Below are 25,356 nucleotides of genomic sequence, written 5' to 3'. Positions count from 1 at the left end.
GGGAGAATATCAGATCTGTTTAGGACCAGTCTGTGCAACACTGTAAAAAATCTGACAGTTTTCCATGCAAATAACAGTACCAGCTCTCAGTATTCCATTACAAGTAATTTGTGGTCTGATAATTGTGACAGAACAATTTTATTGTCAGGACGTCAGAAATGATAAATTTTCCACAGAACAGAAAACTTCAGGGTTAATTGTGTTAAATAAATAAGGTTGTCTTACAATACATGAACTACTTTGACATTATAGCTCTCCTTCCTTATGATTTTTAATTTGTCTGTGTAATATCTGCTGTTCAATAGACAAGTATGGTGTGACATGAGGGTGTGTATGTAAGGTCCTTTGCATGTATTATTATATGTACTTGTAGTCTGATTTCATAGTTGGTGTGTCTGTGTTTTTAAAAAGTTGATGTGAGTTGTGTTCATCTTTACCTGTAGTTTGTTCTTGTGGTTGGTGTGTGTGTCTGTGTGTGTGTCTATAAGGTTGATGTGAGTTGTGTATGCTACATTACCTGTAATTTGTCCTCGTGGTTGGTGTGTGTGTCGGAGAGAAGCCTGAATTCCTGGGTCAGACTGAAGCAGTGGTTCAGATGTTCTGGAGACACAAAATCTTCGGCGACCTTGATACAGCTGTGAAGGTTCTTCACCTGATGTGGGGCTCCAGCGGGGATAAAGACGGCGTCCCCCATACACTGTACAATGGTGTAGCCCAGCACCCCATACTCCTTATATAGGCGACTCTGTAGCTCCACGTCAAGGTACCAGCTCTGGTCGTGAATCGGGTCGTGGTGGGGTTCAATCTCCTCTCCCCTCTCTTTACCCACCTATCAAAAGATTACACAAAGGGTAAAAACCAAGTCAATATCCCCCCTCTCTTTACCCACCTATCAAAAGATTACACAGAAATAGGGTGAGAACCACAGAATTTTTTAAATATTAAAAAAATTAACTATGAAAATTGTGTAACATGAAATAAAAAGAAAACACAATAAACATGATAAAACCTCAAGAAATTTTCAGAGTTTTTTTGTATTAACTCAGCAAATCTGCTCTAGTCAGCTAGTGTAAGTTAAAATACAACCCCTTTTAATATATGATCTTTCTCCTCTAGACACCTTGTAATCAGATGAAGACTTAAGCTTTTCTGTAGATCTATATCAGATCAGTAGGCATGATGCCAGATATGTCCAACATGTTATTCAGCTCTGAATAGTTTCCTAGGAATGTTTGGAAAATTGTTGACAGGTAATGTCAAACTGACTTACACTTCTCATATTTCAGACATCACTTAAAAAAAATATTTAAAATCGCTACAATAATATCTCCATCTTTCCTGACCTAGGTAAATGCGATCTCCTCAGAGCGTAGGAGTTTTAATTTATTTATTCAGACATGTTTTTGTTGTTAATAGGGAAATACAATGCTACGTAAAATAATAAAACCACAAATACATTTCCCTTTAATTTGGTTCAGTCGGTACAAACTTGAGAACATCATACTGTGAGGATGTTGATTATTCACTATTGATAATTCACTATGGATTACTCAGTATTTACTGTCTAACATAGAGGGGGGTTATCTGCTGTCACAATATCAATAGATACTGCGTATCAACAGAACGTTCTACATGAAGCAGGATAGGACTGATAAATAAACTCCTCAGGAAGACTTGAGTGACATTTGTACTAGCCCTTTTCATAAAGCTCTCAGAGAGTTGTTTACAATTACAATTTTTCTTCTAGTGACATTCCTGGCACTCAACATTCTTGAATTTCATAATAAGAGCTTCAGAGCTCATAACAAACCTGTGTAAATTGGCTGCCTATCTGAATTATTCAGTGCCATTATTTTATTCAGTGCTGATATGTTGCCCCTCCTGATGACTGGTAACCAGTTTAGCTGGCCACCAGCCAATTTGTCTACATTCCTTTGTCAGTAACATAGTTCAGTGAACCTGCCTTAAGTTACTCAAGGTCACCCCTATCTATTGCTATCATACCGTGTCTATCATCACTCCACTGTATTACATCTCATGACACCGCCTCATTATACTAAACATCTCTACCACTTATCTCCCCACTGGCTTTAGATGACATCACTCATTTTCTTAACATGAATTAAGACAAATTTTTCTTGACAGTTTTAGGTGAATTATAAGCACACACTGTCTGTGATTGATGACACTATACAGAAGGCCTCTAATGTGCATGTATTAAACAACTGTTTCCCGAAAATTGTTTCTCACTGTTTTCTCCTTGTCACAACATCTTGCGTTTTCCTCTTGACTGTAATTATACAACTTCGTGTAATAGAGATTGTCATCAACTCAAAATGTTTTCCTTGGTAACACTAGGTAAATACATTGTAACATGTCTGATAGTAACATAATCAGCCGTTACATAAATCAACAGTCAGCACAGTGAGAAGGGGGAAAGTCATATAACAAATTATGATTTGTACTCTTATGCAAGCTTTATAACTATTGTCTAACTGCATTATGAGTGGAATGCCCTTTTCTATTTATATAATGAGAGATCTGAGTCAGAAATGCACTTTAAGGTAAAACCCTGAATTTGAAAACACAATCTGTGCAGAACAAGGCTTCTTAGAATAACTAAAAGCTTCTTCAATTGTACGTCTTCAACACAACAAAATATAAAACAAAGGTTACCTTATTAAGGAAATCCCTGATTTTGTCTGCGTCCATGGCGTCATAGATGTGCCACAGGGCGCCAGGGACCTCGTTGGTTTCTCTGACACGTTTCTTTGTCATGGTGTCACATCCTGCGTCGTCAATCGCCTTGATGGCCATGTTTATGTGTGGCTGCTTCCCTCCTGGCCCATCACCAGGGATCCCAACATACACCATACAGTTCACAGCGTCAGAGACGTCCAAATGGAGGTTTGTTGTTCCCTCACTTGGGTACTTTGCAGACCCTAGAATCAACAACAAGCATATTCTGTATACACCATTCCAAAAAGTATATGTAGCATTTGTAAACAATTCTTTCAAATGCAATTCATTTCTTATGCTTATTCTGTGGATTTATCAGCATCTACTTACCATATGCATTGTACATCTTAGGCCCCAGGTCTGGTCTTACAAGGAAGTCTGGGAGACGGGACGCCAGGTTGAGTTTGCCGTGACGATGAGTGTACTCAGGCAGGGGAAGAGCCTGCATGAGGTCATCAAAGTGGTTTGGCATGAGATCACTAAAATCGTCCCCTGGGGGCCAGTCTTTTAGTTTCAGAAGCATGGGTTCTTCATCGTCATCGAGAAGGCGGTCTCTGAGACGCTCAAACCCATCCCAGAAGACAGACATGGGGTGACCGATGATGACCACACCCGACATCGTATTGACCACATCATTCTTCTCACGCCCAAATGTCTTGCTGAAGGAGGTCGGGTGCCACAGAGTGCGGTTCAAGAGTTTGTCCACCCCAGACACAATGACAGGCTGACCTCGCTTCCACTGTTCCTGGAAGATCCTGAAGTTTCCTTTATGTTTGGGATCATGAAGTCTCAGCAGACGGCCATCACAGAGCCAGGAGTGGGGTACGTCTGGGTACAGTACACTGGTCTCTGTCAGATTATGGACCAGAATGGGCTGGTCTCGAGTCAACATGCTGCTGTGACCCATACGAGGAATGTAATGCATTAATCGGACCGGCTGGCTGTTCTCATCCCGAGGTAACTGTTTCTCCACCACGGATTGGATGATATCGTCCAGTGTACTACTACTGGACTTGGGTTTCGACTTTTTGTTGTTGTTGTCTGACTTGACCTTCCCTGCCGTTTTTGTTAACAGTTCCCTCAGCGTAGAGCAGCTGGCCGGATTCTTCTTCTCATTGTCCCCATCCCCTGCATTGTTTCCTCCTCCACAGGGGGATACAGGCTCCGTGATCGGGTTGTACGACTTGCCAAACTTGTCAATGTTTTTGCCAAAAGGTGACTCGCTGCGATCACGGCTGGTCTCTGAGTCCATGGAAGCAACATCGGCCAGCAGATTTAGGGGAGATGAGCTGTTGGGATTGTACTTGATGTTGCCGTTGATGGAATCTTTCTTCCCTTTGTAGATCTTGTGGTCCTCAGCGATGCCATTGATTAACTTCTTGGACTTACTGTTTGACAAATGGTTGATGGCTTGCTGAACATACTGCTGAAAAAAAATAAATTGACAGAAAAAATCAATACCTGCAAATTACTTTCCAGTCAAAATGAATAAGCTTAGAAAATCTGTGAGATTGTTATTTTGTAATGATAGGCAATTTAATTTGAACTCCACAACCCTGCAGTTTTATTCTCTATCTTTTTTATATCTGTTTGCATAATTTCCCAATGTTGGATCATATTTGCCTTAGGCTGGCTCAATTAAGACAATCTTAGATGATTTTTTTAAATTTGTTATAACTGTAACACTTATGCAATGTTTTTCCAATTCAGTGACCTTGACTGCTTTCAAATAGATTTTTTTTGACAGTTAAAATACATAGAAGTTCTTGGTAGCAGAAAATTTATTCTGGCAGCTCAGACCTAATGGTGAGACGGATTATCTATCTTATAAAGAGCAGGTGTTTTTAGTTGCCTTGGAAAAGCTAGTCCTATTTTATCACATTATGAAAATCCCCCAAGACCAAGTTAATGAATGTCATTTTAATTCTAAAGACAGCCATCACATTAATCAATAAATGAAAAGCAAAATCCAACTATCTTCATACACAGAATAAATCACTATTATTTTGTCTGATCATGTTGATATAGGAAAGTTTCCTGCTTCCGGAGTTAATCTGGGTCAGTCGTTAAATCATAGCTATCAAATCAATGCATCTCGCAGTCAAATTAACATCAAACTTTAACATGTGAATACTGAGTTTAACTGGGAGAGGGGCATTAAATCATAACTATCAAACAAATGCATTTTACAGTTTAACATCAAACTTTGACATGTGAATACTGTAATGTTACCTGGTTGAGGCCGTTTTTCTGCTGCACCAGTTTAGAGTTGGACTGGCCACACGAACACTTGCACGGAACGTTCCATTTCTTCTTCATGTCATGGATCAGTTTTCCCACTTCCCATAATGCATCTCCCGGAATGATCTGTGTCAGCATCAGCTTGTCGGGCTCGTGCTGCTGACGATTGGCGCTACAAGTGAGCCAGTCGCGCTGCTCCTCCTGCTGTGCTGTGTTATAGGGATCGGATTCCTCCCCTTCGTCACCGCTATCCTGCTGTAGGGCCCGCAGTCTCACTTTATAACAGTCCAAACACACCACAAAGCCACACTTATGACAAACCCAGTGCATGTTGAACAGTGTGGTATCACAAACATCACACATTTCACGAACACCTGTCACCGCTCTCTTCCAGGCAATTTTAGCTGTAAATTAAAGAAAAAACACATCAGGATTTAAATGTCTACAATATCACTGTACAAAGTATCTGATTAAATACTGTAGATCACTTAATTTTCGCGACACCTTATTTTCGCGAGATAGTCATTGACTCATTATTAGCGAGACAAAATTTTCACGAATTGCCGTCATTGCTTCATATAATCTTGAATTGAAATTTTCACGAGCATACCACCTCGGGTAATTACACAAAAATAAAGTTCTCGTGAAGAAAAAGTGATTTACAGTATATCAACTGATTATCAACTTAATCCTGGCATATGAAGTCTGCTTTGACCCCCGTTTTAATTTGACCTACTGACCTTCGTCCCCCGCCAGATTCTTGGCCTCTCTCTCCTGTTGTACCAGCTCACAGAATTTATCTCCGACCCGGGCCACGATGTACTTGGCAGTCTCTATATCTATCCTGGGCTCCATGACGGGAATGTTGGGTAACCAGGGGTCTATGTCTTCATTGATGGCGTCCGAGAGTTCCGAGAATCCATCAATCATCAGGAACCCCCTCTGACTGTACCTCAGTCTGTCAATAAAAACACGTAAATCTGTTAGTAACAAACACACAATAGAAACACATCAATCTGTTATCAACAATAACATATATGTACACAATCGAACAGAGGTGTGCATGAGGGTTATATTCAAAACTTATTTATTTTCTGTCTAGCAAATATGTTAAAAAGACTACATATGATTTTCTTTTCTAATGGGTTTAACAGAATTCTTTTTGAGTGATACGGTTCTTGATTGAGTACTTTAAGCCCCACAACATCTGGAGAATCTCAATTCTCTGTGGGTAACTGGTTTCCCAGAATAAGCCATGTAAACAGACCCTGATGGATGCCCGCTGTTTGCCACGCTAGGAGAACAGCAGTATAAAGTGCACAACCCTCACGACTTTCTTCTGATTGAAGATTAATAATAGATCACTTGATTTACAAACCAATGAAAGGAAAGTAGTCAGGGCATACTTTATGTCTGGTAACAGGAAACCCCTTCTTTCTGTTCAAAACTTTCATTCCCCGCTGTAACAAATTGCTAGTGCTTTTTTTAAATGCTCTAATGATCATGTAGTGGTGGGCCTTTACATGGTGCCTATTAATTAAGTGCATTGCCACCGGGAGAATCTATTACATCAATTTCCAGCAAGATCAGTGGGATTGGATTCTGTATGCACTAGACTCTATAAACACACTCCCTCTTTATCCCCACTGACAACAAAGGCAGCCTCTGTTCTACACAGTGACCTCTGCCATTTTGTTTATCTACAGATCTGACCTTGTTAACCGCTGCCTCACACTGCTGTTTTGGTTTATGAGCCTGTCATTCTTTTTTGTCAAACAAAATGCTATCGTACAAGGAAATTTTTTCTGTATAAGATGATTTTATATCCCTGAATTGTCTATCAATCACCCCCTTCTGTTCATATGCTAACCTTCACCAAGCATGACTCCCTAATCATACTCTACAAACTTTATAACAGTTTTTGGTGGAGTAGAATTTCTCCCAAACTTTGCCTACAATAAACAAGTCTTATCAGGCTCCCCTCTCTGGAGTTCTGGCAGGATACTATAGCCGCCTCAACAGCAGCTATTTTTACAAGTATTCTGGCAGTGGTTTGACTCTCAATGAGAGGCAGATGTTTGGGATTTTAAACAGCTAATCGAGTTCAGAAAACAAAGAGAAACAAAGAGAAGCCTATAAGAGCCTGTGTATGCTGCTTTCTGCCTGTATCTAATGTGTAAAGCAAATGCATTCCCTTTAGACAGGTGATGTGGGGGAATTCTGGAGTCATGTCCTGGCTTTCTCTAAGAAGAAGTTATCTGCCAGCATTAAGTATTTACTCCAGATTGTCAAAAGCCCCTTTGTAATGTTCCTACAGCACAGGGAAGTTATCTGGTAAACATGCCCTCCATAGCGGCAACATTGGGATCACCTTACATGAACACTCTAAGTAGGATCTTTTCCATAATACAGTTCAAGGACAAATCTAACCCACAACACAAAGGATATATATACAAATACTAAATCATAAGACAGAACCTGGATACATCTCCTTTGTTGCCACCTTGCATTAAGAGCTTCAGATTACACATTTTAAAAGGTGATACTGCAGAGTACAGATACTGTTCTATTTTGCTACTGTGAGACTATACTCACAAGGGCTGGACATTTGATACATGACATTGCTGATATTAAGACTGTACTCTAATGTACTCTACAGATTATCTAGATCGCTCTGGATATTGTAGGACTATACTCAGAATGAATATAAATTTGATACTGTGACCCTGTCCCGCTAGTTAGGGACTCAGAAAATCTAAAAGTTTGGCAAGACCTACCTTCTGAAGGCATAAAATCTACAGAAGATGTTGGGGAGTTTCTTGCTGCGCTGGGTAGGCGTCATCTTACATTCCCGACATTTCATCAGTTTAGGGGTGACCTCGCTACAAGAATCGTCCTGTAAGAATGGCTCACACGTCTTCTTCAACAGGGAGACAGGAGGCTTGTTGTAAGAGGCCCCACCTGTACAAACATACAAGGTCAAATGTCAAGAATTCCGGTCTTTATATATGAGTAATATGTCACTATTTTTCTATATTTTCAGCCTATATAAATACATGATTGGGCCAATATAAACAGTAAACAGAGGCTGTCATAAAACACACATGACATCAGGGTTGAGAAGCTAACCTGAGGGTTGTGAATGACTGGTGGGTACCACTGGGGGGTGGACCGGGGTGGGACTCGGCCCCGGGGGTGAGGAAGACTCTGTCTTTGGCAGGTGCTCCTTCTGTTTTTTAGGTTTCTTTATCTTGGACGATGCGGAGTTGTCCGATGGTTTTTCTGCCTTCTCTTTCTTGATGTCCTGCTCTACCTCCATTGGTTCGGGACTGGTAGCTCGCACCTGTGCTGCAATCTGATCGCCTCTCTGACTTTTTCCTTCTTCAGCCTCTCTGACTTTTTCCTTCTTCACTGATGTGTTACTCGCGTTGTCTTTGTTGACCATTTTATCATCCTCTGAGTGATCTTTAACCTATTAATAGAAAATAAATGTAACTCACTGTAATTTTTTCTTGGAATCTGACAAGGTTTTTTGTTTGTTTTTGGCAAGGGAACTGATGATCATGAGTTAGTGATATGACTTTCAAGACCTTTGGCTCGTTATTTACTCTCCTTATACCCTGGGTTAGTTATATGTTTGTGAGTGTGTGTGTGTTTGGATACAATGACCCCAAGTTATGTGTCAGTTCTAACATCAGAATTACTCATAAGCTAGTTTCTCTGTGTTTGTATTATTCCGCAGCAGTAAATAATCCCTGCTGATACACACTGCCAGCCCAACAAAAATGTCATGAATTCAGATAACCATGACTTGTAGGGGATTATATGTATTAACCTGACTGCAGCATATTTATGTAGATTAGACTTGGCTGTAATACAGGTGTGTATTGAGAGTTTGTCAGCAGAGAACAGGGGCTGATAAAGGAGATTAATTCCCAAAGAAACAGTAGGAGATCTTATCCACAGAGCTCAAGGGATTAAGTCCCTATAGAGGTCACAGTATGACACAATATTCTATATCCTCTCACACAAAACTATTCACACATATGTTAGGGGTCAGAGTTTGTACTGACACAATATTATCTCTCTCTCTCACACACACACCCTTACTCAAACACTGCACATAAACATATACCAAGGTTAACTGTAGGTACTGACACAAAATCTTATATCTTCTCACATACACAAAACTACACACAATTAATCAGGGGTCAAAGTACTAGTATTTATTGACAAAGTATTATCTCTCTCTCTCACATACACAAACACCACACATATATACCAGCTAGGAGTCACTGTAGGTACTGAATCTGTTTTGTTCTCTGTCAACGTTAAATAGGTTAAGAATAAAAATAACCCCCACCCCCACCCCCCCCCCCCAACCCCCCCCCCCCCACACAAACAAACAAATCAAATAAATGGCAACGTAGAGAATCACTGTTAAACTCATACAAACCACACATGAAAAAAAAACTTGAAACAACAGAATTATTTTCTGCCTCTGTTATCAGACTGACAGCGTACCTTGACATTTTTGGTTTCCTTTGGTTCCTTTTTCTTGACTGCTTTCTTTTTGATGGCGGGGTTAGGTGGAGGACTGTTATCGTCACTGTCTGCCTTGGATTTCTTGTTACTGGACTGCTTCTTTGTGGTTATTTTTCTCTTCTGTGAGGAATCACTAACCTATAAATAGACAAAACAGTTTAAGCAACAGGCAGCAGAATTCTTATAGCTTAACATTCTGTTTAAATTATTTATTGAGAGCAATCTAATACAAATTTAGCTATCCTTGTGGCTCCCTCACAATGCTTTTGTCAAACATTCAATAATTGCAAGTTTTCACAAGTTTATGTGTTTAATAGACCTTCAAATTTATACATATATTCCAGCTGTTCTACTTTTCCACGCATGTATGATAATATCAACAAATGTATGCTTTGCTATTTCCTCAAGCATAAAGTTCAATCCAAATGAATGTGTATAATATTTATATTCTAATCACTGCCAATAAACAGAAATTTAATACTGTGGGAAAAAAATTGAAATTGGCATATTTTAGCTTCATTTACAGATTATTCCTGAGCTTCGTTGAATATCCAAGAAATACTAGTGACATTATATTGACCTATTGTGAAATTATATTGACCTGTTGTGACATTATATTGACCTGTTGTGACATTATATTGACCTGTTGAGATATTATATTTACCTGTTGTGACTCTGTCTCGGAGGCCGACGTTGTGGACTCGTCGTCTTTATCTTTCCCGATGATATTCCCATTCGGAAGCTTATAAGCACTACTGGACACTGGAGATTTGGTTCCTGGCTCTTTCTTGGGAGAAATGTTTGTCAGATTAACGTAACAGTTCTTGAGCTTGTCCTCTGCCTTTGGTGAAACATCCGTGTCGTTTTCTGTTGAGGGTGATCCTGGCTCTACCTTTGTCTCCAACTTATCTTCATCGGAGTGTCTCTGAAGCCAGGCTTTTTTGAGTTTGGGGTGGTTGGCTGCTTTACCTTGAGAGGAGGGGTTAGTGATATGTGGTGGGGGGCTGGGAGCACTGAGTGTGTCACTGTCCGTATCATTTATCTGACCGTTGGCTACTCGACTTATTGTATCCATCAGAGTAGAATGACTATTGGAGCTTGCCAGACTGGACTCTTCTGCTGGCAGACTAGGGGTAGGGTCTGCCTTCTTTTGTGTGGGGGGAGGGGGAGGAACAGAAACCTTTTTGCCGTCAGCCAAGTCCGAGTCCTGATAAAATGCATTCTGAACTGCATTCTCTACAAACGACTTGAAGCTGTCCATGAACCCTGAGGTGCCCTGTGGTGGATTGGATGATGCTGAGGAGAGAAGCATGGACATGGCAGAGGAGGTGGTAGCTGATGTTGAGGTGACAGACGACTGACTGTTTGTAGTGGTATATGGGGAGGGGTTAGTCAATATCTGGGGGGTAGTGACCGGCACACCACCACCCCCAACTCCAGGATTATTGCCCCCGTTGTCAGCTTTCTGTCGTTTACGATTGCTGCTTTCCTTGTTTGGTCGGCGCTTCACCCCCTGCTGGCCTGTAGTGGAGTGTGTGTTGTGGGAGGAGGTAGGGGCCATACTCTGGGTGGTGGTCAACATACCGTGACTATTCCCATGATGCTCTGCGGCCGGGTTCACACTGTTCTGAGAGTAGATGGGATTTGGAACGAGGCCCTGTTGAATGAGACTACAGCTATAATCCACAGAGCCTGGGGGTAAGGACACTGGGGGCTGGGCTATTGCTGCAGACATGTAAGGAACATTACTGTTATTGGAGGAGACAGGGGATTTTGAGGAGGGGCTCGTCCTTGGTTTACCCTCATTCCTATGATAATTGACTGGCTGCTGCATCACTGCTGCGTTTAACTGATGGGGGCTGGCCACACGGAGTGGACTCTGAGTTCTTGGTCCGATATGTTTTGATTCTGTAGATCTGAATGCTGATAAAGCAGAGACCTGGAGCCCTGAAGATGACATGGAGGATGACGAGAGATCGATGGACTGGTCCTGGTGTGGACTCCCGTGATGACGATTAGGGGTGTGAGCAGGCTTTGGTTGCCGGGGTGACTGGGAGGAGATGTGGTGACTGTGATGTGAGTGGGCCGGTCTCGGACTAGTGGAATTAGAACCCTCCTTATAACGGTTATCATATATCACTGAACTGTGCCCGTCCTTAATGAGAGGTGGTGGGGCAGACGACATCTGACTAGCCATGTTTGCTGCGTGGGCTAGACTTTGTTTAGAAGAGTCCATGTTTAGTTTCTCCTCTTTTTTGTCCAGACCGTGAAGATGGAGCTGATCTGGAGAGATGTAGGAAAGCTGGAAAGGTTGATAACCGTACAGACTGAAGTTTGGTTTCTCCTGTTTTACGGGGTTAGAGGAACTACTGCTCTGAGGGTAGCCTTTATAGGCCTCACTTTTGGGGAGCTTCTCTGACTTGATTTCAGACTTCTGAAGCTGTTCGTAAGCTTTCTGGTGTTCATAGTTCTGCTTGTAGAATTTCTCCATTTCCTGCTGTCTCATCATCTTCAGCATCTGCTCTCTCTCCTACAAAGGGAAAAGAGTTCAATTTCATTATTTTCTGCTGGAAGCATATCTGGGTCAAAGATCTAAATTCATATAACTAAGGGCCATTACAGAGAATATTGGAAACTGAGAAATCTGAAAGCACATTTATTACACAATCAATACATAATGGCCCTGTTCCTCTGAATCTGACATAAGAATCAATATCTAGTTAATGAATGCTTCTCCCTAAGAACAAAATGATAAGCAAGCTGAGGCATTGTCTTGTGAAATCGTTAGAGGCTATATCACACCATCAAACCAAACCAACCCTGCACAGCACGCACAGTAAGCACACAAAAGCCCTCACCCTGCACATCTCCCTTCACATCAACTGCTCAGTGCACATTTCTTCCCATCCAACCAGTCCCTCCCAACCAGTCCCTCCCAGCAATCATCTAACACCCTCGCTTTACCCTATCCCCTGATTTCTCCTTCACTCCTCTATCCCCCGATTTCTCCTTCCCTCTGTTACTATGTGCATCATCCATCTCTAGGAAGCAGTGCTGTATTAGAGCAATAGAACTAACCTGTTTGTCGTCTTTATTACTGTCCTCACATTTGGTCAGTGGTCCCGATTTACCGGTCCCTAATGTTATAGAAGGGACCGACCATGCTCCGCCCTATTTAATGAAGTGACCAATGTCATCCCAGTTCTGTGTACATTTATCCCCACTCTAATATTGATAAGGCTCCAAACATGAACCCCTGCCTTCTATTCACATACTAAACAACATATACCAGACCAATTTATTTATCCATCTTCTAACAATTTACATCTGTTTGCAAGTTAAAACTCTAGGAATTTCAGCAATTTTGGGAGATAAAACACAAGAGAATTGAGGTCCTGCCCACTAGGAAATTGTTCACAACAGAGACGTACCTCTTTGTTCCGTAGAGATCTCGCGAAGTGATCGTCGACAGCGGCCAGGGTGTCAGCTGACTCCTTTAGGATCCTTTCACGTTCCTTCTTCTGCTCCCGTTCGTGCTCCATTCTCTTCCATTCCTCCCGTTCTTTTCGTTCCCGATCTAGACGCTCCTTCTCCAATCTCTCTTTCTCAGCCCGTTCCCTCATGGCCTGCTCTCGTTCTCGCTCCAATTTGTCTCTCTCTCTTTCCACTCGTTCCCTGGAAAATAATTGTAGGAATGTACTTTAACTCTCCACTCATGAAAGAAACAAAGGAAAAAGTTCTGAAAGAACTTTATTCGGTAATAACCAATATTTGCCCCCCAAATCAAACTTTGATGGAGATATATTTAATTAAGTTCTTAAACAGAGGAGTATATGCTGTCTTCAAAGCACTGAATATTTTCATAAGTAATGACGCCATATGTACGTAATGACGTCACAAACATGACGTAAATTTCAGTTTTTTATGAATTTTACAAAAAAATGTACATATTTCGACGATATTTTGAGTAAAAGTCACCGAGCGCATGTGTGTTCAGGATCAATATTTTGATATAAAGTGTAGAATGATAACATCAATGAAATATGTCAATATTGTTCCTGAACAAACTTGCGCTCTATAAATTTTAAAGCTAAAATTGTTGAAATTTTGTCCATTTTGTCCTCTTTCTGAAAAAGGATATAAAATAGGACTAGTTTGTGACGTCATAAAAACAAAAATTGTGAATACACTGCTTTAACACTATAATATTTTCTGTTAATTTATATTTAATACAATTTATTGAATTCAGCACATTTCAGGAAGTTTTCAAAATTTGACTTTTGTGGGGGCAAATATATGCAATATACCGCATATAGTTCTTTAAAATGCCTTAACATTTTTACAGCGTAAAATCTGCAGTTCTGTTCACATTTCTTTCATAAATAATTGTACTACTTTAAGTATTAATTGTGTCTTCATAATAAACCTAAATAATTTATACTGAATGACACAGAATTATTCTAGACATCAATGAGTTTAGCAAGTATTTCTTATTAGTGTTCAGTGGTAAACTAAGCAATTGAAAATTACTAGAGGGGACTTTTTACTGAAGGATAAAAAAACCCTCCACTTCAAGTCAGACATTGTAGTGCCTGGTCCTTCAAGAGACACTAATAAAGTGGGGCTGGTACATGTCTTATAAAACACCCATAAATTGTGGTAAACAAGTCATCTGAGAGCTTATCGTGTTGTGTATATAAGTGTAAAAGGCATGCATTAGACAAGGAAACAAAAAAAAATTAATTACAGCATGACAACACAATTATGTCTGCTGTCCACAACTAATTACAGAGCAATGCACTGCTAGAGTTGAGTGAGATAATTATACTATGACAAACACACTCCATGTACAAGACCATCATTTAATACTATAAATTCAAGTGACTTATGCATTGGAATGGGTGTATCATGTAATTGTATTCTTATATTTAAGCTACATTACAATATTGTATTACAAAGGTCACTCAATAAAACTAGATTTCTTACTGATGTATGCCCAGATAATCACCTTCCTATTTAAGAATATGGTTAACCATTTAAAATTTTTTTTTTTTTGGTAAAGATTTATGTTCTTAGAGTAAATTGTTAAAATATCTCTTAGAATAAAGTTTTGAGATAATCCCTACTTGTGGTTAGGAGTCTAAGCTATCGGCTTTTGAGACAGCCCCCGTTAACACATGATTAATAGATAGGTAGGCTATCAAAGTTCAACAGCTCTGATCAAACACAAGTACAAAGCCATTATACAAAAATATCAATAGTTTGTTCCAAACCCAATCTGCTTAGTCAATAAGCGATTTCGAAAGACCTTAATTTAAAAGTCTTCGCTGTAAGGCACACATTTTTTTTTTACCTTTTGCCAAATAAGGAGATGTCAAATTGGTGTGTAGTGTTGTGTGGAAGCCTAGGGCTTAAACATTACAATGGACAGTCACGCTTCAGTTGCCAGCGCTGTATACATAGTCAACCTTTAGGTGCCCTATGCCTGACTATTTAAGCGCAATACACCATAAATGTCATTCTGGGGGTTTTATTCTCCTATCTGCTTTGAATCTCAAGTAGCCCTAAATTATATTTCCTGAACACATGTAAAATTCATAAACCACCTACATCACATGCTTGTGTTAAAGGTGCCCTTCTAGAAGGAATGTATGCTGAGATACTGACAAATGAAGTTCTTCTTCCAAACCCAGAACAAAATCCAAATAGGAAATACTTGTCAACTTAAAAATCATTGATTACTTGATCTATCCACTATCAGATTTTTGCCTGTGAACATGACAATGAAGAATTTGCCCTCTAACAACTAAGTATGCTATTGCTTTCTTATTCAGATTTATATCAAGGCTACATGTATTTCTGTTCATATATATGCCAGTGCACTGTGACTTAAAGAACAGAAGCTTTTTTTCAACTACAAAAACAAGAAAATCTTAATAAAAAAATCTACTGCAATGTAAATATCTTCAATAATTAACCTCTTTATGCATTGTTTTTCTTCCCAAAGGGTCTTTATTCCAACACAGATGAAATCAAAGAAAAGGTAATTGGTTCTTTTTTTCTTGTTTGTATCTTACAGAAAAATTCCAAGGCCAAAAACATTTTACATTTTGGCTGAATTTTACGGTTTTTTACAGAGTTAAAACAATACAAAAATTCAATACAATTTAATCAAGTCTCTAGTTTCCCTCCCACCTATCCTTTAAATATTTTACAATGTTTTTAATTTATCGTATATTAACCAGTTTTGTGACAAACATACCAATCCTATATTGTATTTAACTTACCTCTCTATTCTCTCCTGCCTCTCTCTCTCCAGCTGCCTGTCCCGTTCCAACCTTTCCTTCTCTATCCGATCCATTCTTTCTCTCTCCAGCCTCTCCCTCTCTATTAACTCCCTCTCCTTGGAGAACAGGTGCCCCAGTAGATCCTCGCGGTTCTTGGGCAGTAAGTACTGAGGGGGGATGGGAATGGAGGGGTAGGTCTTCTGCCACAGGTGCTCCAGCTGGGGCATGGTGAGATTAGAGGGGTAGCCCCCACGGGAGAGCAGCAGCTGGTACTGCATGGAGGCTAGCTGTTGGTGCTGGAGCGCTGCTAACTGTGATGGGTCCATCTGAGCCAGAGAAGGATGGATGCCCAGAGTGGCGGCTGCCCCCAGAGCAGCGGTCAGGTGATGGGGAGGGTACTGGAGGGAGGGGATCACATGGTTAGGGGGGATGGGGTGAGAGGGGTAGGAGGTGGTTGAGGGGATAGACTGGGTGGGGGTGGCCGCTGAGGGGATGGGGGTGTGAACACTTGAGTAAGGTGGCTTCTTGTGGCTCCCGAGCATGCCGTGAATGTTACTGTGAACTGGATTTTTTCTCATTAGTTCAGGGTCCCTATAGGGATGTACAGGTTCTGTTTTGTCAATGATTAATGGACTAGAAGATGGACTGTTTTTCTGAGATGTTTTGAGATCATCAAGTCGAGATGCTGGTCTCCTGTCGTCATTTAATCCTGAGTTAGAATGTTCACTTGCTCGCGAGCTTGATCGGACACTAGATCGGAGTTCATCGTTATTTAAACTGTTTGATAGAGAATTACATCCAGACACATGATCACTGATATTGTTGTTCCTCAGCTCCTTCTCCTGAGTATACACATCAGCAGTGGACACAGATGACAGAAAACTTCCGCAGGATTTTGGCGAGACAGATTTATTGGATGAAATGAATTTCTCCTCTTCCAAGTGAGATCCGGCACTTTCAGCACGGGAGAGTTTTGCGATTTGATCCGTCACCGAGCGGTTGACATCGATATTGGCGTTAATTGAGGCCGGAGATTTTTCAGAAGAGGTGTTGCTTGCTAACAACCTCTGTTTCATAAAGTGCATATTATCTTCTGTATTGGGTTGGTCAGACTGGGGTTGGTCAGACTGAGTGGGGGGGCATTCCCCCGCGGACTGATTACCACAGATAGAGCTCCCTACACTGTCCCCAGAGTCTGGAGAGCTCTGGGACCCCTCATGTCGCGGCGAATCACACACAGACAAGTCCTTCTTATGTCGACTTGGCCGAGGTTTGGAACATTGTTTTGTAGGACTGTCTGACGTTGAAGATTTTCGCGATCGTTTTGGATGAGCCTTGTCTTTTGAGATCTTACTCTCAGTGTCCTTTTTCACTGTCTTCTGTTCGGATTTTGATTTGGATGACTCGGTTGCTGCCTTTGGTTGCTCCTCCTTATTATCCTCAGGTTTCACTCGCTTCTCGACAGAACGAGATCTCCTCTCCAAAGTACCGTCTGCAGAATCACTAGAATTCTCAGAGAAATCCACAGGTTTTCTTTTTCGGTCTTTTGCTGGTACTGGCTTTCCAGTTTTTGGTTTTTCTGAAACAACAAAATTAACTAATTAAATGAATATGACAAGTTACTAGGAACAAGATTATATTGTCGAGATCCTGCCAGTACAGAACAGCCATGCATTAATTTACCTGGGAAATCCTTGCAGGCATACTTCTTTTACATATCTTATCACACAATAGCTAGAAAGTCAATCCTCATAAATAATAACGGCCCAGACATTAGTATGATGGACTTGTCATTTAAATTAAAACCAGCTCCTTATTTGTATTCAGTGCTAGGTCTTTGTAGACCCATTGGGAGAATCTTAATCAATAGCATTTAGTTATTTAAATCCCACCCGGGATTCATGCCAAGCTATTTAAATGGTTTTTTTTTTTTTTTTTAGAAAAAAAATGTCAATATTAAATGGTAGACATCCTGTGCGTTATAAGTCCTTGAGTTCGCCTCACTGCTAACAAAGTGACTGGCCTTTAATTTCTGTCATTTTGAAAAGACTCATTCACTGATCACAAACATTATATCTGTTGATCCCTACAAACATACAAATATCACAATGGACTTTTCCAAATCTTACACATACTCACTGTTTGTCTACCATACTTAATTCTAGAGAGAGAAAAAAAATTGGTTTTTCATTTCTGCCTTGGCAGAAATGAATATTTATATCGGATTAACAATTCACACAATGTGAGCTCTTCAGCTTATTAAATTGAAACGGCACACTCAATAAAACTCCGTCCAATATTACTCTGACCCCGGACTTTAACCCTGAGTAAGTACAAACAAGTTATTAATGGAGACTGGTTAATCATTGATATCCTGACAATACCAACAGATCATGTGATCAGGCAGCTTTACATAATACACACACAGGTCAATATTGTCTCTTTATCGACTCTATCAGATCCAAGCTTGCAGGTACTTGTTTTGTTATTCCAGGCCCAAATCACGAGCTTCCTTGGGTAAATCTACAACTCACAATCCAAGTCTAGTGTTCCACTATAGATTTTAAGCAAGCTCGATTTTCACTTTTTTTCTTCAGAATTTCCAATCCAACTGAGCACCTGATATACTGAGTGATTATCTACTAAACCATCAATGCCTGAACATAAAACTCCCATCACACTTTAATCCCGAGGGAGTAATATCCCAAAATAGAACATATGATCCTCAAAGGAGTCATTATTTTCAGTGAAATACAATTTCTGGTATTTGCTATACACAATGTGGATTATAGAGGGAGAGAGTCTGTATTTCTCTGTTTATACTTAAAATCACTAATTAATCTTTTAACTTTTATTATCGAACTAACTACCTAGCTCACTCAGTTTTGGTTAAATTTTAAAATCATGGTTCTGAACCTCTCTGTAACTACATGTACACTGCATGCCGACTGATTCATCATAAGATAAATTAATATTTAAACCAAAACAAGGATCCGATTTTTTTTAAAACAATTTGTGACATTCTTTTGTAATATAAATGCCCCCCCCCCAGTTGTTAATTAATAACTTCTCCCAGGGAGGAAGTGTTCAGAATCTGTGAGTGATAACTACTGTATGCGGTCTGGTTGTGTTGTCCTCTGATCAGCCATCTTGTCTCACTACAACCCTCTTCACCGAGCAAATCTACCATCAACTTGTCACCATAGACACTGATATGAATCAGACATGTAGGCTTGTATGTGGAGATGTATAAACACACCTGCCTGTTCAGTTATCAAGAATGTACAGGAGGGATATTCAGAGGTCAGATTTAATAACCCCCCCACCTCCTCCGTAAAAACCCCCACAAATTAAAGAGGATAAAAAAAGCAACAACAGAATAAAATACATGAATGAAAACAAATGTTCTCCTAATTAAATTAACACATTGAATAAAATCAATAAAGAGCTCACCTTTGTCGGAATCGTGATCCGCGGATTTCGTCTCTTTCTGTTTCACTTTATTATTCCGTACAGCTGAAGTTTTTTCAGAGTTGGATGGAGGTTGTTTTGATGTCGGATTTCTGGTCTACAATAGAAAAGAAACGTTCCTGATCATACGAGAAGTAAAACACTGACGTGAACGACGCACCAGTCATACACAGTCCACAGGACAGAAATAGACAAAAGAACAAGGCCAGGCATAATCTATCATCCGGTAAAACCACACTGTATAAAGATTAATCTCAGCTGGCAAGAGATCAATTACTGTGTACAGCCAAGAGTGAACAAACACGGCATTACACACCTCCAGTCACAGAAGTGTGTATCATTGAGAGCACAAGGTCATACAAATGTCAAACCTTTAACTGGACATTCTCGCTAAGTAGTCCTGTGTTCTGGGTATAATCCCTCCAGAAAACAAGCGGCTATATTTTATAATATGTATCCAGTACACAACATAGGCCTGATGATGTACACACAACATCTGCTGCTGAAGGAATGGGGCTATAGTGATAATGAGCTGTACACAGCAGTGTTACACAATCAGAATCAGAACTTCCACCAATTACAGCTTCTGACTACAGCTATCTAACACAGCACTGTTCAACAAGTCAATTATTCCACTCCAGATCAATAGTCACACTGTCAGACAAAGGCAGGCATTCCTCTCTCTCTGCCCAGGTAACAAGCAAAGGCTGGCCTATTTTTAATGGTTGACTGCTCAAACAATGAGATAAGCTCAAACAACTTTTGAATTCTAACAGTTTGAAATTTAATCTGCTGTATTCATCGCCCCTATAAAGACTCTTTATCATGCAAATGTAAACGGCCTGGAGCAATTCTGCAAACCCAATGTTTGATAAGACAGATAAGGGACCTTCTCAAAACACAGATTACAGACTTAAGGGACTCTCACAGCATAGGAATTTAGGAGACTAATAAAGATAGTTATTGATAAAAATAAAAAATCAATACACCAATGAAAGAAGACAAAATAACAATTAAAGAGAATAAATAAATCATTATGTAATAGACATTATTTTTTTCCGTATTTTAAAAAAAAAACAAACATTTCCTTGTAGCTGTCAACAGAGCAGACTGTTTTAATAAATTCATGCTTGACATCAGCCATGTAAAACTACAGTCATGTTAAAAGGTAGTGTCGATCCAAACCAAATAAAAAACACATTAACACAACCCCCCTAACAACACACAAATTACATACTACAAGTTTTATATCAGCGACAATACTTGTCATAATTGGCCATTTGGTCATGTTATACAAAAAATTCCCTACAGGCAGAAGACATGGGACAATGAAGCGTGACCCTAATAACACGGCTATCGCTGTCACAAAATACCGGGCCAGCCCTGCGTGTTAAATCTGGTTACACGGCCAGCGATAACCCCGTGACATGTCACTGGAATACCTGCCTGGCTTCCACAAACAAATACAGGACTCTAATCTACCGAAAGAGCAGAGAGGAAATAAACAAAGATAGAAAGACAAGGGGAGATTATTTACACTTACAAGAACACAGAAAACTCTTGCATTATAAAAACATATTGATCAATTGGGAATTTAAAGGGAGAAATTTTGTTTCAAAATATTTCCAGGCTATGGTAAACAAGAATGATTTAGGAGCATAAATGACTCTTGGGAACAAAAGACCCTCTAGCAAGTAACAGTTGTACATTATTTGTGCTGACTATTGCCTAGAGTTAGACATTAATTACACTTTATTATAATTCACTTACCTCATGAAGTCAAATACCGACATAAGAACTCAAAATTTTCATGATAAAAAAACAGGTCCAAGGATTTAATTTTCAACAGAGCAAAACTTTAACGCTCTTAATACCACAAATAAAAGCCATGCTGTATTATTACACGGCTAGAAACCGGTCCACGGTTCCCATTAAATCAATGTGTCACTGCGAGTCTTTTGTTGTCATTCACACACAAAAAACAGCCAGCGCTAAATGAATATTACATGCAGCATTTAAATCCGTCGCATTAGAATTCTTAATTTAACATTCTGTATATGACCCAGGCATAATTGATAGTCTGTGTCTGTCTGTATTTTATTCTCTTTGTATATTTCACTCTCCTATTATTTAAAATACAGCTACTGTTCAATTCTAAACCATTTACCTAAATGTAAACAAAAATATGGTTAAATTTTAATCACTGAGTTTGTGGTATCAGATGAACAAATTTTCCGCATATTAACTATGAGGGCACACACCACAGTATGACTCATCTCCTTTTTATATGCACCGAGGGAGCACATCAGAATTTTTTTTTTACCTTGTCGCATTGTAACAGTTAGAGAGAGGTTTAAAATTTTTAAAACATCTTTACAATACCGTTCTATTTATGACCTCTTGGTGGAGTGTCTAAATATAGATGAGGGCAGATGTATCATTTCACAACTTTATCATGCATTTCTAGTACACTAAATCTTTTTTGTGAGGATTTAAAATTTTTAAAATACAGACTGTGACATGGCCGTTTCCTCCACTGGTGTGTTTGTTATTTTTTATTACAAGCTTTGGGAGATGATTAATTATTTTTACATGCCTCTGGGGACCTCACTATAAGTCAGCATGACAAATCAGCCACACATTCAAATCTGGCCAGCTTTTGTGAAACCATCCCTGTAGAAGTCCTCTAAGTAGGTTAATGGTTTACACAGCCTGACCTTGGAGGGGGCCCCCAGGGGGTAACCCCAGGAAATTCCTCAAAAAATCTGTCAGATGGAAAGCTAACTTACTGTAAATCAACACACCCTCATAAATTGATCTATTTATATGTTTATAAATATTTATATTTCTCTTTAGAAATAGAGGGGGGGTCAATTTTTTAAGATTTATTCAATGACCTGTGTTAAAGTGTAACAAAAAATCATCAAAAACAACTTGAGATTACATCATTAATCACTTCCTGGGACAGACATAAATCCTTTGATGATGATTGACCTCTTTCAACATGTTAACAAACTTCCCCTTGGGAGCCTCAGTGCTTATAACACAGATGGATTTGTTGGGATTGTACACAAGTGTGGGGTGATAAAGGATGCAGTTAATTATCTAATTTCCAAACATCTAATTAAGGGAATCCCACTGCAGCTGTTATTATTCTATCTCTTCCATCAGCCAGGGCACATGTTGGTATTCATCCTTTGACACCGCTAGTTTTACCAGTTCTTTCATTGTTCCTTATAAACTAAGAGGACGGCCATATTCTATACAGGAGAGATAAATAACTTGCCGTGCCTTACATTCTAACAAAAAATAAAAATAACTTACTGTATTGCTTTGCTGTTCCTTGTTTGTTTGTCTGGTCCTTCTAGGACCAATTCCAACTTCTACGCCTCGCAAAATTGAATCTACCACTGAAATAAACAGAATCCAATGTTAGAATCAAAGTCATAAAAACAGCTTAGTGAATGCTGGCAGACAGAGAAAACGGTCTCGACCTGCACTGACAAGGGAAGTATGCTATCAAAGGCGCACTAGAGAACTAGCTCTGGCTGTAATCAATATGACTCATACAAACAAGCTTTCAAAACCGGATGAAAATAGCTGAGTGGTGTGCGGTAACCCCATTCATTAAACAATGCGATTTGATTATCAGAGCCGTAGATTCCATTTAACAGGACTTTAGAGCTGTCAGGGGGAGTGTGCGACAATTCACATTGATCTCTCTCTCTTTTGTCCCTGCTTAAAAGTCTCGCTACAACGGTCACTGTGTATAATTGTCTGAGTTCAGGATTTTTAAATTCTTCCACAATTGTACAAAATCAGACAAACACTAAACCGGGTCACCACTCACACTGCTCTCACTGTAACAGGAGGCCAACACAGGAAAATAAAACCTCAAAAAGGAATATGCCAACATATAAATACGTACACTGTAAAATCTATAGACCTGTTGAATCAATAGCAGAAAACACCAGAGAATAATCAGTGAAATGATAGTCTGCTTCACACGTTGTTATCTGCTGCTAACTGTGATTGCACATGCTCAGTATATCCCGCCCCTCAGTACAGCTATGGCTGTTTGCTATGGACAGATGATAATTTGATGGCTGCCTGGAGGCTCAACAAAAGGTGAAGGTCACTCCACCACACAAAGAAAAACAAGATGGCTACCTCAGGCCTTATTTTCCAGAACAGTGCCTGGATTTAAACTAATGACCTCTGCAGGAGAAGTGACTTTATACCAATTACTTATTTCTTTTTCAAAGAATCTTCATTAAAAAGAAAGGCTGATGAACAAAAACATTTCAGTTGAAGGTGTGGTCCTGACACAATTCAACACAATTTTTCTGCAATAAATTGTGCTGTCAAAATCCCATTTTCTTAAAAGCTATTTAGAAACACCAAGTCGTAATTCATGCAAGAGAGATTTATTGATTTAGTCTAGATGTGTAGTGATTGATGAGAAATGAATGATAGAAACTGTTGATATTAGGACAAATCAAAGCAACATGGAAGACCCACAAAATGCTAGGAATGAGAACCTAACCTGAGTATACACTAGAGTGTACAGTCTTGTCTAATCTTGTGGCTTTCTACTCCACAGGGATTAAGGGTTCCCCTTGTTTGTTTATCTTTTATTAAATGTCCCGATTCTTATTGATTTTTTCTTGGTGTCATTCTTGGCTCCATTATAAACCTGCTTTTCAAGTTCTGTGAAACTTGTAGTGTAGATACACAGACATTTGGCCACTGATCATGATCCAATATGGCTTTGTTAAATGGAATCAATATCGCACACTGTGCCTGATGAATTTTCGTCCGCTGGATTTCTCCAAGGCTTTGAGACAAGATCGTTTTTCGATATAGCAGTCACTTGAGATCATAGGCAATGTAATTAAATTGGGTTATATTCCACAGCAAATAAAAGAAATGGTGTCCTTTGTTGAACTTGAACAAAGTGTATAGAGATGTTTTGTCTACCAAAGGCAGGGTATTAATGTGGCAGAACAACAGACTGACTGACAGGGTACAAAGGCCCCATCTAACAGAACAATGTTATTGAGTTTGTACAGCCTCCACTGAGATAGATAGCTATACAATGCATCACATTTCTTTAAGAAATGTAAAGCAATAAGCACAGCAGTGTTCATGGCCCTGATAGAGGAGGTCTCCATTATATTTCTCATTCTCAGAATAAATTTGGGGGCCCATAAAAATACAGAATGAGACTTCAGACAAGTATTTGAGGATGTAAATGGCTAGGGAGATCAGGGAAGAGATTAAAGGTCAAATACACAAACAATCAGGAGATAACATCACTGGCAATCCTCTCAACACTGTTAACACTGACTCGGAGTGGCCAGAGTGGAGATTCTGACCACAGGTCAATGTGGACATTACAAAGTGGCCACCAAGCCTACAGATCATGGTGCACACATTTAAGACAGATCCTAGCATTAAGTTTTAATCACAGTTTATTAAAATAGGTCAGATACAATAACCAGAGAAAAGAAAGATCCTAGCATTTATTTTTAATCACGTTATTAAATAGGTCACAGATACAATAACCAAAGACCTATGGGTCTTAATGGTCAGCCAGTAGCAAGGGGAAAATAATAAATCAGTATGTCTAATTACTCTAGGCTCATGAATAAAGATTCAGTAATGTATTTCAATGCATGACCAACTCGGCCCCATCAAGAGGTTATTTTTACTTTTTTTGATGAAGTATTCATTGTAAACACTTGAGAGCTGCTAAACATCTCATTATCATCTGGCTCATTATAACTAAAAAAAAATTCTATCAGGTGTAAAACATTTTTGAACACAATCTAAAAAACTAACAATCTAATGTACTTTATAATTTCTATGGCAATCATCAGAATTGAAAATGCCAGTTATAAAAATGAACTGATCCAATTGTGAACCTGATGACTATCACTTGATGACATGAAGAACTTTACAAATAATATGAATATTCTACATCTGAGGAGAAAAACAAAGGTGTGGAAGGGGGAGGGGGTGGGGGTGATGTAGAACTAGTCCTCAGAATGATAGAATCTGGAAGACAACA

The 25,356-nt window shown here is 39.5% G+C and overlaps 2 protein-coding genes across 7 annotated transcripts in view; both read right to left on the bottom strand.

The window, feature by feature from the left end:
• Window positions 1-413: 413 nt before the first annotated feature.
• The window catches only part of LOC134230387 (lysine-specific demethylase 3B-like), a 59,282-nt gene continuing 34,339 nt past the window's right edge, over window positions 414-25,356 (bottom strand). The window contains exons 1-15 of one of the 6 annotated variants that reach the window (XM_062712219.1): window positions 23,212-23,219; window positions 22,608-22,693; window positions 19,266-19,380; window positions 15,813-17,391; window positions 12,957-13,200; window positions 10,190-12,055; window positions 9,505-9,663; window positions 8,353-8,452; window positions 8,110-8,316; window positions 7,758-7,941; window positions 5,721-5,938; window positions 4,972-5,384; window positions 3,070-4,165; window positions 2,677-2,942; window positions 437-829 (exon numbers count right to left, since the gene is read on the bottom strand). In XM_062712219.1, the coding sequence (XP_062568203.1) occupies window positions 509-829; window positions 2,677-2,942; window positions 3,070-4,165; window positions 4,972-5,384; window positions 5,721-5,938; window positions 7,758-7,941; window positions 8,110-8,316; window positions 8,353-8,452; window positions 9,505-9,663; window positions 10,190-12,055; window positions 12,957-13,200; window positions 15,813-16,897 (6,159 nt within the window). In that variant the 5' untranslated portion in view covers window positions 16,898-17,391; window positions 19,266-19,380; window positions 22,608-22,693; window positions 23,212-23,219 and the 3' untranslated portion in view covers window positions 437-508. Of the gene's footprint in view, window positions 830-2,676; window positions 2,943-3,069; window positions 4,166-4,971; window positions 5,385-5,720; window positions 5,939-7,757; window positions 7,942-8,109; window positions 8,317-8,352; window positions 8,453-9,504; window positions 9,664-10,189; window positions 12,056-12,956; window positions 13,201-15,812; window positions 17,392-19,265; window positions 19,381-19,654; window positions 19,678-22,607; window positions 22,694-23,211; window positions 23,220-25,356 lie in introns of those variants that run through there. The other 5 variants (XM_062712194.1, XM_062712188.1, XM_062712209.1 and 2 more) reach the window with 5 other exon arrangements.
• LOC134230422 (putative cytochrome P450 120) overlaps window positions 4,188-25,356 on the bottom strand; it is an 86,458-nt gene continuing 65,289 nt past the window's right edge. Inside the window, exon 13 of the mRNA XM_062712262.1 lies at window positions 4,188-4,200. The gene's annotated coding sequence lies outside the window, so the exon portion shown is untranslated. The remainder of the gene's footprint in view (window positions 4,201-25,356) is intronic.

This window comes from Saccostrea cucullata, unplaced genomic scaffold (genome assembly GCF_032062105.1).
Source record: "Saccostrea cucullata isolate Sc308-1 unplaced genomic scaffold, CSIRO_AGI_Scuc_v1 ctg2596, whole genome shotgun sequence".
Lineage (NCBI taxonomy): Eukaryota > Metazoa > Mollusca > Bivalvia > Ostreida > Ostreidae > Saccostrea > Saccostrea cuccullata.
This window is presented reverse-complemented; position numbering and strand designations above follow the sequence as displayed.